The sequence below is a fragment of the Cryptomeria japonica genome, chromosome 5 (assembly GCF_030272615.1).
Source record: "Cryptomeria japonica chromosome 5, Sugi_1.0, whole genome shotgun sequence".
Taxonomy (NCBI): Eukaryota; Viridiplantae; Streptophyta; class Pinopsida; order Cupressales; family Cupressaceae; genus Cryptomeria; species Cryptomeria japonica.
In genome coordinates, this window is record NC_081409.1 from 823213658 (window position 1) to 823226796 (window position 13139).

A 13139-nucleotide genomic window follows, 5' to 3' on the forward strand; every position below is an offset into this window, starting at 1 on the left:
GTCTTCCTAACCATTAATGGTTAACTCAACCTTCCCCTCATGGTTAGAGAATTTCTCTCTAACTTAACCCTCAGATAACCCAAGGGTCTCATCAAGCACTCGTGGCTTTGACCCTAGTTATCCTATTAACCCTTTCACAAGAGTTTACCCCTTGGATAAAGGCTTTATCCATTGGTTATCCACTAACCTAACCATAACCTTGCTCCTCGGGAATTTAATGCCTCTTACATATCCTCTCAAGCCCTCTCAAGGTGACATTTGTCAACTTGGGATTGGATTGAATCTCTCACATGGATTGATAACTTTCAATCCTAGCCCTTGTTGAGATTATTCAATATCAACCCTCCATTGCCTCATTTTTCCTATAAATAGAGCTCTCATTCTTCATTCTCCATATCAAGTCGTTTGTGCATCAAACTTATAGTCATTTTGTAGGTTAAGGAGATCTCTTTGTTATGTTCAAGTATCAAGCATTCATCTCATAGTATTTTAGTTTCATTTAGCTTAAATGCATAGCCTTTTCTAGCTTAATTAACTCATCTAGTAGCATTTAATCTTCAATTTGGAATTAACCTAGTTTCATATCTTCATCATTTTGAGAATTTAGTCTTGCATCTTGCATTTCATCTTATTTTTTACTAGGATCTTAGTTGAATCCATTTTGATCCTAGAATAATTTAAATATTGTTCTCTAGGTTGTCATCCAAGAGATCAAGTGCTCTTCCAAGTGAGGGCCACCTTGAATCTTGAGGATCTTTAGAGATAGAGGAGCATGGAACGTGCTTAGAGTTTGGTTTTTCAAAGTTAGCTTCTTGGTTGTGGATTTTGATTTCTAACCTCTAACATAATGTTTCATGTGTGTGTTTGAGATGTTTTTCCCTATTGCAGGTTGATACCATATTCTAGGCATACAACAGTCATTGAAAGTGTTGCAATAAAACTAAATTAGAAAAGACAACCAAAATTGAAGTTTGTTGGAACAAAAGGGTAGCCACATGAGCAATGATAAAAGGGTAAAACACAGTGAGATAATTTGCAACCAAAGATCATGATAGTGCAACAAAATGTTCAAAACAAGCCCAAATCAGGTTAAGGGTAGCGAATGAGGATAGCTTCATTAAGACATAGGCCTAATACAATAAGCAATCTTGTATACACTCAGAGAAAATTCATTAAGAAAAAGAGATAAGGATGAAAATGAGAAAGGTTATAACTACTAGAAGATAGAGTCTACAAAGGATTTTTTATCACAGTCATTCCTTCTTAAAAGCTAAGAAACATAATATGACTAGAAACAATGCATGGATAAGAGAATGACTAGATCATTAAAATGAACAAGGAAAGAAAGCATGAGATAACCCAATACAAGTTTTGAGTTGCAACATGATGAGTTAGAAGGATCCATGAGGAGCTTTTCAATCATTGCAAATTATTTATGACATATTTGTTCGTGGCTTAATCATGAAGACAAAATGACATTAAGTTTGATTTATAGTGGTGGAAAAGATGATTTGAGGGTAGGAGAAAATCTTATTAAAAGGCTGCAATTTCAAATTTTGGTTCTTTTAAGAATATTCTTAACATGTGACATGACAACCTAAGGATATGAATGCATTTAATGAGCAGCCTATAGCTATTATGACACATTTTAGAGTTGTTTATGGGTTTGAAATGACTAGATTAAATTCTACCCAACCCCATCACTTTTTCAACTTCAAAGCAGTCAAATCACATGCTCTATAAGCTTGAGAATGAAAGATGACAACAATTGAAAGATTAATGATCAGTTATGCAATAGATGGAGAGCATCTAAGAAGGAGGTTGAATACTTCTTCCAATAGTTGAGCAAATATAGGGGCATTTGGAGACCTTTTCAGGCCATTTCCAAGCATCTAGGGGTAGGATTAAAGGTGTCACTCATAGTCAAGTCAAAGGAGGTAAATATTCATAAATATTCATAAATATTTCAATTTGGAGGAGTTTGAAGACCCATTTGGAGGCAAAAATCAATTGCATTCAACCCAACAACAGTTGCAGACTTCTTCAAACATTCAAGGCAAGCTCATCAAACATGATGCAAGAATTTATGATGCTTTTTGTACTTAAATATTCAGCCATAGTCTTCATTCGCTAGTTCTCGCTTCTTTATGCAACCATTGTAGCTACTTCTAAGCTCTTTCAAGAAAAAGTGTATAGTTTATAACTCAAAATTAGTTACTTTTGGACTAATATCTCATTGTACAAGTCAAAAAAATTAGCAATTATTTGTACAAAGTTGTTATTAACACTAAAAAAATTTTTAAAAACTTTTAATTTTGAAACAACAATTAATGGAGTCAATACTATAGCTTCTCAATTTTTAATATTTTTCATCTCCTCTTTTGTACGCCATGGAAGCCTCCCTACAACCAGAGTCCACTTGTCACCCAGAAGCTTATGAACATAAATAAAAATGGTACGTTACTTCCTATATAAGTTAGCTTCCATTGGGAACATAAATTAAAATGGTTCACAAATGTTAAAAGGAAATTGTGGCTTCAGCTAAAAATAGTGAAATGTACAAAACCAAACATCATTCAATTGTCCCAACAAATCGTGAGGACCACTATATAAGATAATGAAGGCCTTACTTTTGAAATCACTACTTTGGTGTGAGGAAAAAAACATGGCTCATATTGGGTTGTAGGGGAAAGGACCCAGTAGTTGTGCACCCTAACTTCACACTTCTCAAAACTCTATGTGGAAATTTTAAATCACTCTCAATTTTTTACAACAACTTACTTGGCAAGTCCCCTACTTATAACTAAGGTTTCAAGGCCACATAATCAAATATGATGCCACATCAACATGTTTTTTGCCAAAGTGTCTAAAACAACCCCCCAAAAAAGTGAGACCGATGTGGCATCACATGATTGGTTACTTTTCACAACAAATGGTATATTTTATTCAATTATTGGTACTTATCATCAACAATAACAACTTAAAAGTCACAACCACTGGTGCAATGTTGTACAAAAGTTGGACATTAAATCAACAAGTATGGGGTATTAAATCAACAAATTCTGTCACAAGAATTGGAATACCTTCAACTACTAGGTCCTTTCCCCTATGCACCCCAATCTAATAATGCAAAATGAGACAAACTAATAATGGAAAAGGAGACAAAATAATCTTTAAATAAAGTAGTTGAGCTTTGAAATGTGTGTTTGATTAGATTTAAAATATAAATGAAATGGTAAAAGTCAATGATATAATTAGTGATAAATGATATATCTGTTATATGTATAAAATAATAGTTTTTTAGAAAATTGAATTTTGACTTGTATATATATATCAATAAGAATAAAGAAAAAATATATTTTGATAATAATTTAAATAAAAATTAAACTCAAATATTTAGTCAATTTTTTTTAATTATATACAATCATTGATTAAAATTCAACGAATTCAATAATTTCCTACCTTAAAGAAACTAATAATTTTATATTTAAAAAAATTATATATATAAATATAAAAAACACAAATATTACATATCTTCTGCATGTCATGTCCTAAGAGTACAGGACAACTCATCGCACTGACTTAAATTCATTTTCTCGCTATGCCAATTTATACGGCATTTCTTCGTTCTTGTTCGCACCTATCAAATTCCACACCCATTCCCTTAACAATTGAAAAAAAAATTATATTCTTATTTTAATCTTTGAAGGAGAGGAGGTGAGGCATATGTATCTCTTAATTGAAATAAAAACTACAATTATATGTGGATAGTTTCATATATTATAAATTATTCAATATCATAGATTATAAAACTTAATTTCCATTCCAAACAAGCAGCAAATATCAGCTTAGAAAGCATGGATGAAGATCTGTTACAGTAAGTATGAGTTTGAAGATATCAGTTTTTCACATTGTAATTTTTGAATTTGATTTTATTTTTATTTTTTTATCAATATTTGAATCATATTCTGTGATTCATCAGTAGAATTATAAAGTATAAATTTATTAATTACTATTTGGATTGAAATTTTAACATAATTGTTTGGTAAATTTGCTTCTGATGAATAGAGCTAGAAAGAATTAGTTTGTAATACATGTCAAACACCATCCTGATGCGATTTTTGGTTGAATGTTAAAAAAACTAAACAAATCTTAAACTTGCTAGCTAATGCTTCTGGTTTTGATTGTGTGTAATTTTTTTAAACCAGAAACATTAGCTAACAACTTTCATGGATTGTGGATAATAATTTGTTTCAAATCTGAAACAATTTCTGAAAAATTTAATGGGTTTAATTAGAAAAGAATTGATTTCTTTGGAATGTCAAATTTCCTTTTGAAATTTGTAGTAAGAAATTAGTTTTCAAAGTACCCAGTTGGTGATCATTGCTGAAATAATAGTGATAGGTTTGCTCCTGGAAAGGAGCAGGCAAATTATCTCTCTTATTGTGAAATCCTGAAAAGAGCTTGGGAGGAGACGTGTAGTACTTCAGAAAATAGTGACAATACTTATTTTTGTTGGAGTGATCAGTATGAAAATGAAGGCGTAGTATTTGTCACATTCCCTTCCTTTCACATAGGAGATTTCACTGTCACTAATAGCACATATGAACAATGCGATATCAAGAATGAGAACAAGTTCTTCTCTGACCGTCTCAAGGATGATGATGATCAACCGGCTCTTGTTCACAAAGGAGCTCTCTACAAGTTCCTTGATATTATGCAAAGATCAGACTTAAAAACCCAGGTATGAAAACCCTTTTTACTTCTCTTTTATGTTTGCTCTTTGATGAGGGATGCGTGCTATTGCATTCCAAAGCCGGCTCTTGTTCACAAAGGAGCTCTCTACAAGTTCCTTGATATTATGCAAAGATCAGACTTAAAAACCCAGGTATGAAAACCCTTTTTACTTCTCTTTTATGGTTGCTCTTTGATGAGGGATGCGTGCTATTGCATTCCAAAGCCGGCTCTTGTTCACAAAGGAGCTCTCTACAAGTTCCTTGATATTATGCAAAGATCAGACTTAAAAACCCAGGTATGAAAACCCTTTTTACTTCTCTTTTATGGTTGCTCTTTGATGAGGGATGCGTGCTATTGCATTCCAAAGCCTAAATCTCATAAGCACCTGCAGTTTTTGTTTTATGTGAAGTTGAAGTCTTTTGTATTGAGTTTTTCATGGATCAGTTAGGACTTAAATTTAAGATCTTTCATTTGTGGTTGAAGTTTTCTGTTTCTAAGTTATTGGTTCTTTTAGGATTAATCCATCTTTTATTATGATGACCTATTTTTAACACTTCAGAATAAGTCACTCTGTAGAATGTTCAGAATAAGTCACTCTGTAGAATGTTCAGAATAAGTCACTCTGTAGAATGTTCAGGACTTCTAATCTAATCCGACTTTTTCTAAACTTTTCATGAACCTAAACTGAAATACTCTTCTATTAAACTACTAACCTTTTTAAGACCAACCCATCTTTAATTTGAACATGACTTATTTCCAACTTTCTACCCAAAAACCCATATCTTTAAAAAGCTTTGCCTATAAATGCTTCACTTCACTATGAACTTGTGTATTGTACCCTCTTATTTAAGATTTCTAGTTCAATGAACAAAAGATCTATGCTAAATTATCATTTTGATTATAACCCTGAAAACACTTTCTAACTAATCTATAATTTGACAATTCAATAGAGCTATTGACCTTGGGCGTGAGCTTTCCGTGTTCAACCGCTCAGTATATAAATCGTTCGTATGATTCAGATCCCTCTGCAGCACATATGATCAACTCATGAAACCTACCAGGTCAGGGTATCTATAGAAAGAAGACAGGATAAAATTAAAATTTTATGGATTAGTTTGTGATGGAAATAATTCCAGCTACCCTAACTAACTGGTCCTGTCTCATATCCTTCAAACGCACATCATATCACCCCTGACTAGCATTGAAGAGAAGCAATGAATACAGATTTTGGCAAGATTTGATATGATATCAATTAATTTGTCAACTGTCCTAGCTGCATATTTCACACAGATTGTAGGTTCTTTAGAAAACATTATTTCATTGTGTTCCCTCTCTCCAACGTATGTGCCTAGATTTCTATATAATGTTTGCCTTTGTTTTCTGTGCTCACTCTCTCTTCGGAGGGTCCAGCTCTACAGAGCTAATAGAAGAGTCTGTTATTGAATATCGGTCTCAATGTAATGGTGTTTAATGTATGAGCTACAGCTCTGTCAAAGTATGTAATGTTTCTCTTGTAATATGATAATAACGAATGAAAGTTTTGAGCTTGTTTGGTTCTGTTTTATCTCCTGCCTCCCCTGTTCTTACATCTGGTATCAGAGCTGATGGTGTCTCAGAGATGGTCACTCCTACAGAAGGTTGGATCAAAGGTTTGAGACAAAGCCATGAAATGTATTTAGAGAAGTTGCACATCGTGTGTATACAGCAGGAGAGATCTAAGGTTATAGTTTGTTGTTGAAGCCATGGGTGAGAGTGTTGGTGGCCATCCTACGAGTGAGTATAAGGTCAGAGTGTTAACGAGAGAAGACATAAGGGTTTTGAAAGGAACGGAGAGGAGAAAGAATGTTAGTAGAGATCTGAGTTTTTGATCCCATAATGGCTGCAGTGGAGTTGATGCAGTGCTTTGGGCAGAAGAAGACGACGGTGGCAGTGACACATGGCAACTGCGTGCGAGGATTGAGAAAGATTAATGGGTGTCCGATAGAGCTGGTGGAGCTAGAGTTCCTGCACTACAAGGCGTTCGAGCCAATCCTGCTACTGGGCCGTCAGCGCTTCAGTAATGTCCATATGCGCATCCGAGTGAAGGGCGGTGGTCACACGTCGCAGATCTACGCCATTCTCCAGAGCATGGCGAAGGCCCTCGTTGGCTTCTATCAGAAGTACGTGGATGATCTGGCCAAGAAGGAGATTGTGGTAAAGAGCAAGATGCACCAGCCTTAGCTACAGACAGTTGTATTGCTGGAGATAGAAATATTTGAAGCCGATTACAAATCAAGTGTGCAAAAAACATCGAGGGTTCGGCACAAAAGAAAGATTGAAGATCTGGAAAGCCACTGCAGCAAGTGTGGAGAAGGATGTTGAAAAAAAGAGACACAAAGGCTGCAAGATTTGTAAAAGAAACGCAAAATAAAGTGCACGTGGGCCTGGAGAGTAAAGGCATGCAGATCTATCAAAAGCCACCAAAGAAAAGTTGAGATCATTTGAAAGTAAGTATTTATGATTATGGTGTATGTTGTCTCTCCAGATGAAGTCAAGGTCGAGCCACTGTCAATGTATATTCGCAGTTAAAAAAAAGGTGATTATCACTTTTGGTTTTTTTGAAAAGGTTGATTATGCATGAAGAATCTGAAGATCATAAGTGAAAGATACAAATGTGAAAGTTGTTTTGATAAAGTAGAAGTTTCTGTCTGCAGTATTAAGGTGTCCTAGTGTGTTCGTGTTATGTATTGTCCATTTTGAAGATGGTTCTATAGAGTGTAGAAACTTTGACAGGGGTGTGAGCATTTCTCTAGGTTGAGAGTGAAAGATTATAGAAGAATATACTTAAAGTTTGCAGAATAAATTAAGCAAGAAGAGTTGATAATAGTAATCAGAGAGGAGAATAACCAAATGTTTCAAGTTGTGAAAATGCAAGTGAAATTGTCAATTGGTAAAGAAGTAATATTGTTGAATGCAGCAACATTCTGTAATTTAAGTAAGCATGTTCGAGGTCAGCAAAGTCCATTGGAATTGAGATCTCCAAGCACCAGCAGTGTGACTCTATGGGAGGTGTTGATAAAGTAAGTGAATCACACCTGATCAACAGGACCAGAGCTCATGGTTAGAGCATCCCAACAACAATAAGGGTTTTCCTAGGTTTGATCTTTAGTATTTGAAGATTTTAGATGTAGAAACATCAAGAAATGAAGTCAGAATGAAGTCAAGAAGAAATTAGAATTGATAGTTGTGATTAAGGGAGAGTGTTCCAACTACCCTGTCTTTGATATAACTGTCCTAACTGCAGATTTCACACAGATTGTGGGTTGTTTAGAAAACATTATTTTATTGTGTTAAATTTCTATAAAATGTTTGCCTTTGTTTTCTATACTCACTCTCTATTCTGAGAGTCCAGCTCTACAGAGCTGATAGAAGAGTCTGTTAGAGAATAGCAGTCTCAATGTAATGGTGTGTAATGTATGAGCTACAGCTCAGTCAAAGTATGTAATGTTTCTCTTGTAATATGATATTAACGAATGAAAGTTTTCAGCTTGTTTGGTTCTGTTTTATCTCCTGCCTCCCCTGTTTCCTACAGTTAGGTATCAAATTTAATATTTCTAGGTAGCTCTGTCACTGAACTATTAGTTCTTTTTGTGACCAGTCTATCTTTGGTGAGGGGTGGTTCATCTTCCAACACTCTACTTTGATTCACATTCTAGGTGATTCACCTGCATCTTCTGACCTGAACTTTGATACTCCGTTACACTTTTCATACACCAGCTACGAATCAAACGTAGGATCTCCCATTAACTGTCTGGAATGTTCTGCTACTGAACTATGAACTACTGACCCCTCTATAACTGATCCCTGACTTATCTTTTAACAGAAAGTGAACTGAACAACGCAATTTTCTGTGTAGTTCTATGGCTATCTATCTTAATTTATGCAATTACCTATGCCTGTTAATTCTCAACATTTTTTATGCTAACTTTTTATCTTTACAATTCTAAGTTTTCAAAACATTATATATAGGTCATTTAAAATGTACCGATTTAAAGTTCCTGTTACCAAAGAATCAGATTTTTTTCATTCGGTAGATTTCCAAAGTTTTAAGATTCAAATTTCATCCAGTAGATTTCCAAAGATCAAGATACAAATTTAACGCTGTTAATTGTTTGTTTAATCAGATGAAGAATTTATCCAAACAGGAAAAGGAACAATCCATTATATTTGTGGGTCATTCTATAGGAGGTGCTATAGCAACCCTGGCTACGATCTGCTTCCTGGATAAGAGGCTGAAAAATATCTATCCTTTATGCATTGCATTTGGCTCTTCTTTGGTGGGAAATGCTGCTCTTAAAGAATCAATTGGTTACCATGATTGGTCTGTAAGATTTTGTCATGTTGTTTCAAAATATGATGTTGTTCCTCGCATGCTTCTTGCACCATTTGAAGCAGTTGCAGTGTATTTGAATTCGATTTTTTCTCAGAGAGGGAATATAACGGGCAATATTTCTGATCCTCAAGAAGCTTGCAGGAAACTTCTTGACAATTTGAAGTGCCTTGGAGAGTCTAGCGCATATAAACCCTTTGGTACTTATATGTTCTGTTCAACTTACGGAGCAGCTTGTATCGAGGACAGTCAAGCTGCCTTGGAGATGCTAATTTTAACTTTGCAAAGTATAGAAGAAAATGGCATTCAAGAGGAAAATGATATTGCCGGTTTATTGATTTCAAAGCACAAAAATTATGGTGATATGCTGGATCATGTTATTAAAAGTGGATACTCAACAAGAACTGCAAACATCGTCTCAGAATCTTCCATTGAGATGGGACTGGTACTGCAATTAGAATCCTCCGTTGAGATGGGAATAGCACTGCAATTAGAAGCCATGGGTTTTCGGACTCTGGTAATCTCATTATTATTTTTCAATTAATCCCTCATATAACTCTTTGTATTATGGGACTGGTACTGCAATTAGAATCCTCCGTTGAGATGGGAATAGCACTGCAATTAGAAGCCATGGGTTTTCGGACTCTGGTAATCTCATTATTATTTTTCAATTAATCCCTCATATAACTATTTGTATTCAAATCGTATATACAATTTTTAGAACTTTATAAGTCTTTTTGTTTTGCATGCATTTCGTCACAGATTAGCCTAGTCCAGGTATGTTCGTTTACAGTCTCAATCTTCTTAAAGGAGCTCCAATAACTTTGCAAATTGGAGGAGCTTGCCGTAGGGAAGTTATTGGAGCCGTCAGGGATGTCAGGGGAGGAAGGGAGGGAAGGAGATTGATTTTATATTAATTAGTATAAATATAATTTTTTATAGTTTAATATATAGAGATTTTTGAATTTCGATAGTGTAATAATTTTTAATATCATCAAATTTATTTTATTATGATGTATTATTAAGATGAGTTAGACTAAAGAAAATAGAATGATGATATCTCATGAAATATGAGTCAAAATGCTGATGTTAAAAAATGTTATACAGTTAAAATTCAAAAAAATTCTGTATTTGAATTGAGTCAAAGGAAACTTGATTTTCATTCTACATATTACAATTGAAATTCTCAATAGTAATGATAGAATAGAATTAATATACTGAGTTTTTCAGATTTTGACTGCATAACATTTTTTAACATTAATTTTTTGGATTACATTCCATGATCAATTATCAAGATAAGTTTAGAGTCAGAGAATTAAAACTTAATAGAAAATAGAATATGATCTGAAATATTAATGTTAAAAAGATTACACGTATAAATTCAAGCATCTCTATATATTAAAATTCTATCATCAATTTTTTTTGAAAATTCAAGATGATATATAATAAATGTGAAATAGAAAAGTTTTGAACTATAAGATAAATTATTTTCTTACTCTCAAAACAATTGTTAAAATTTTGAAAGTTACTTATTTGTCCTTAAGAATAAGATTTCTTAAGAAGTTCTGTTTAATTGTTTTCTTTAATTGTTGTTTACTCATACTGAATTTAGAAATTGATAATGACAACTTTTACTGTTAAACAGACTAAATCTGCATTTGATTCCCTGAAAAAAGCTGCAGATTTGAAACACAGGCATGACATGGACATTGAGAATCTAACTTCAAAGTTGAGCACTAACCAATGTAGAATGGCAGAGGTGGAATGGTACATTAAAAAAGTGCGCAAGGACAACAGTCGTTGCTTCTACAATGTTTTCAAAGTCCAGGGCGAAAAGATGGATGTTTATGTCGATGGCATTAGGAGACATCTACATCCCTTCTAGGATAACACTATTAATATGGTGAAGAAACATCAATTGCCCAGTGACATCCGAAGCACAGACAAATGGGTATATGCTGGCAGGGCATTCAGAAAAATTGTAGAGCCTCTGGACATTGCAGACTTCTATCATCTGCACAGCGACAGGGGAAGCTATCTCTCAGTTGAGAACAGACCGCTTCGTCATAGGGTCCTGGAAAAATGGCTGGATGATAAAAAACAAACGCTCCTTGATAGTGGCCAATATGGAAAAAAGGATCGCACAACGTTTGCATCCTTAACTGAGGACTCTTGTTTTTGGGCTCGTGTAGAAGAAGCTGATAAATACTTGACAAATCTCCAGCAAGAGCAAGACCAAACAGTCAATGCCCATCTCAAGAAAAGCCTCAAAGATTTTGAAGTTTATGTGTCGAAGATGATCGAGGAGAAAAATATTTCCGAGGAGGTTTTCTTTGAAGATAGCGGGTTCATGATATGGTGGAAAGAATACAGAGAATTTCAACTGCAATGCTCAGAAGAGTGGAAATGAAGCTCCCCTTTGCTCAAATCCATGGAAGGGGTCAAGGAATTGAGAGTTCAGAAGACAGGGTTTTGATTAAGTTCTGAAGTTGTTTGAGGATGTTTATTTCCATGGCCATTTCCTCTGCTTGCAAAGTTGATTTCCTTTTTAATCTGCATAAGCCTGTGTTTTCTATGCTGTCTTTCTTTTCTGTTACATTCGGAATAGTATTAGACTGATTCGACCTATGTAAATGGAGCTCCTTCGAACGTATTGGTATCTTTGTATTTTCTGGAAGAAAATTTCATATTATATTGTATATTGATTTTTGATTCTTCGCAGTGAGCCTATAACGCTTACTGTTGGAAGGCTCAAAGAGAAATAAGAGTGAACTGAGAAAATTGCATTTACATATGCATGAGATCAATTCTTGTTAAGCTTGGATATAAAAAAAATTAGTTTGTAGTAGAATCGGTTAAGACACACTACAACATATTGTTGGAAGGCTCACTGCCAAGAGAAACAAGAGTGAACTCAGAAAATTGCATTTACATATGCATGAGATCAATTTTTGTTAAGCTCGGATATAAAAAAAATTAGTTTGTAGTAGAACCGGTTAAGAAATACTACAACACATGCACTGTCACTCTAAATATGTCTTTCTTCTCTATCCGCAGTTGCTTACCACCTTCTTTGCATATACGCTACTATCTCTTCATACTTCTACTTGCCTCTCTCTACCTCTGTTCTAGGCTTAGCATACTTACACATATATATACCAATAAGAGTATATATTAAGTCGACCTTAAGGATACTTTCCCCAGTGAAGCTCCAATAGTTAGATTACATGCTACAAGCATCGGAGCAAAAACATTAATGAAAATACTTAAGGTCGGTCTAACCCGAAATTATCATATCTTCATATTTTTATCAGAACATCCTATCGGAGTGTAGAGAACATTTTTCAACTCAACATTACAAGGTTAAAGGCATTAACAATAGATCATAGAAAGATGATCAATAATATAAATCAAGGGACCAAAGTAAAAATGGACCACATAAAATTGTCAAACACTACACAACCAAATATATCACTGGAGCACGACTTCCAAAGCAAGACATTTGGACCACCAACACATGAATAGAGCAAACTTATACAATGGTAACCAATATATCAAAACTGTGCTATCAAATCTGCATCAAGACAAAAATGCGAAGGACAACAATCTTGAAATAATTCAACTAAATATCATCCGATTGCAATACCACTTTAGCATGAAAGATCGGAGCACGAAACCAATTGTCACACCAACACCAAATCTCTTATATCAAGATAAATGTATCTATATATTGATCACACATTTCCAAAGCAACAATCTATTGGAGGTATATCTGCAACATACATACCTATCTTCCACTGTTTTGCATACTACATGTTGTCTTGCCTTGCATCAACCAAACCAATCTTGTATCATTCAAACCAATCTTGCACCATTTGAACCAATCCAGATTACCAAGTTTGACATCAATGACAATTAGTCAAGTATTTCTAACAATCTCCCCCCTTTTCATTGATGGCAAAACACTTATACTCAACTTCTACTATATCTCAAAATTCGACATATCTCCCCCCTTAGATAAGGCTTCCGTATT

The 13139-nt window shown here is 34.4% G+C and overlaps 1 protein-coding gene across 4 annotated transcripts; it reads left to right on the forward strand.

Annotated features, from left to right (window-relative positions):
* Window positions 1-3885: 3885 nt before the first annotated feature.
* Window positions 3886-9840, forward strand: LOC131075158 (protein EDS1). 4 transcript variants are annotated; one of them, XR_009113170.2, is made up of 2 exons: window positions 3886-7312; window positions 8901-9840. XR_009113170.2 is itself a non-coding variant. In XM_059221771.1 (2 exons), the coding sequence occupies exons 1-2, from the start codon at window positions 4931-4933 to the stop codon at window positions 9648-9650; spliced, it is 852 nt and encodes a 283-aa protein (XP_059077754.1). In that variant the 5' UTR covers window positions 3886-4930; the 3' UTR covers window positions 9651-9840. The 4 variants fall into 4 exon arrangements, 3 of the variants coding, with proteins under 3 accessions (XP_059077754.1, XP_057867967.1, XP_057867968.1); XM_059221771.1 differs by having other exon boundaries at window positions 3886-5032; XM_058011984.1 differs by having other exon boundaries at window positions 6969-7312.
* The last annotated feature ends 3299 nt before the right edge of the window (window positions 9841-13139 follow it).

Bases quoted from the DNA above. Each gene is read 5' to 3' on its own strand.
- LOC131075158 (XM_059221771.1), top strand. From the start codon at position 4,931: ATGAGGGATGCGTGCTATTGCATTCCAAAGCCGGCTCTTGTTCACAAA. The intron at 5,033-8,900 runs GTATGAAAACCC...TTGTTTAATCAG, and splicing joins GATCAGACTTAAAAACCCAG to ATGAAGAATTTATCCAAACA.